The 440-nt window shown below is 60.9% G+C and overlaps 1 protein-coding gene across 1 annotated transcript in view; it reads left to right on the top strand.

The window, feature by feature from the left end:
• Positions 1–440, top strand: part of EMH_0023980 (uncharacterized protein) — a gene marked incomplete at both ends in the record, with an annotated part of 7,585 nt that overhangs the window by 2,591 nt on the left and 4,554 nt on the right. The window contains one exon of the mRNA XM_013502234.1: positions 4–440. Coding sequence (XP_013357688.1) covers positions 4–440 — 437 coding nt within the window. The remainder of the gene's footprint in view (positions 1–3) is intronic.

The following is a 440-nucleotide window of genomic DNA, read 5'->3' as shown; positions in this document are numbered from 1 at the left end:
AGCAGCAGCAGCAGCAGCAGCAGCAACTGCAGCAGCTCGATGCCCACGCTGCTGCTGCTGCAGTCCCAAGACTGCGGCTTGCTGAATTGAGGCAGCCAGCAGAAGAGCAGCAGGAGCAGCAGCAGCAGCAGCAGCAGCAGCGGGAGGAGCTGCAGCAAGCGCAGCAGCAGCAGCAGCAGCAGCAGCAGCTGATGCAGCAGGTGCAACAGCACCTGCAGCAGCAGCTGCAGCAGCAACTGCAGCAGCAACTGCAGCAGCAGCTACAGCAGCAACTGCAGCAGCAGCTGCAACAGCAGCAGCAGCTGCAACAACAGCAGCAACAGCCAGTGCAAATCGAGCAAGAACATCTGCAGCTGGAGCAGCAGCAACAGCAGCAGCAGCAGCAGCAGCAACTGCAGCAGCAGCAACAGCAGCAGCAGCAGCATGGGGATTTTGCTGCT

The sequence above is a fragment of the Eimeria mitis genome, genomic scaffold (assembly GCF_000499745.2).
Source record: "Eimeria mitis Houghton genomic scaffold, Emh_scaff864, whole genome shotgun sequence".
In the NCBI taxonomy this organism is placed as follows: domain Eukaryota; phylum Apicomplexa; class Conoidasida; order Eucoccidiorida; family Eimeriidae; genus Eimeria; species Eimeria mitis.
The sequence above is the reverse complement of the archived record's forward strand: the minus strand, read 5'-3'. Positions and strand labels throughout refer to the sequence as shown.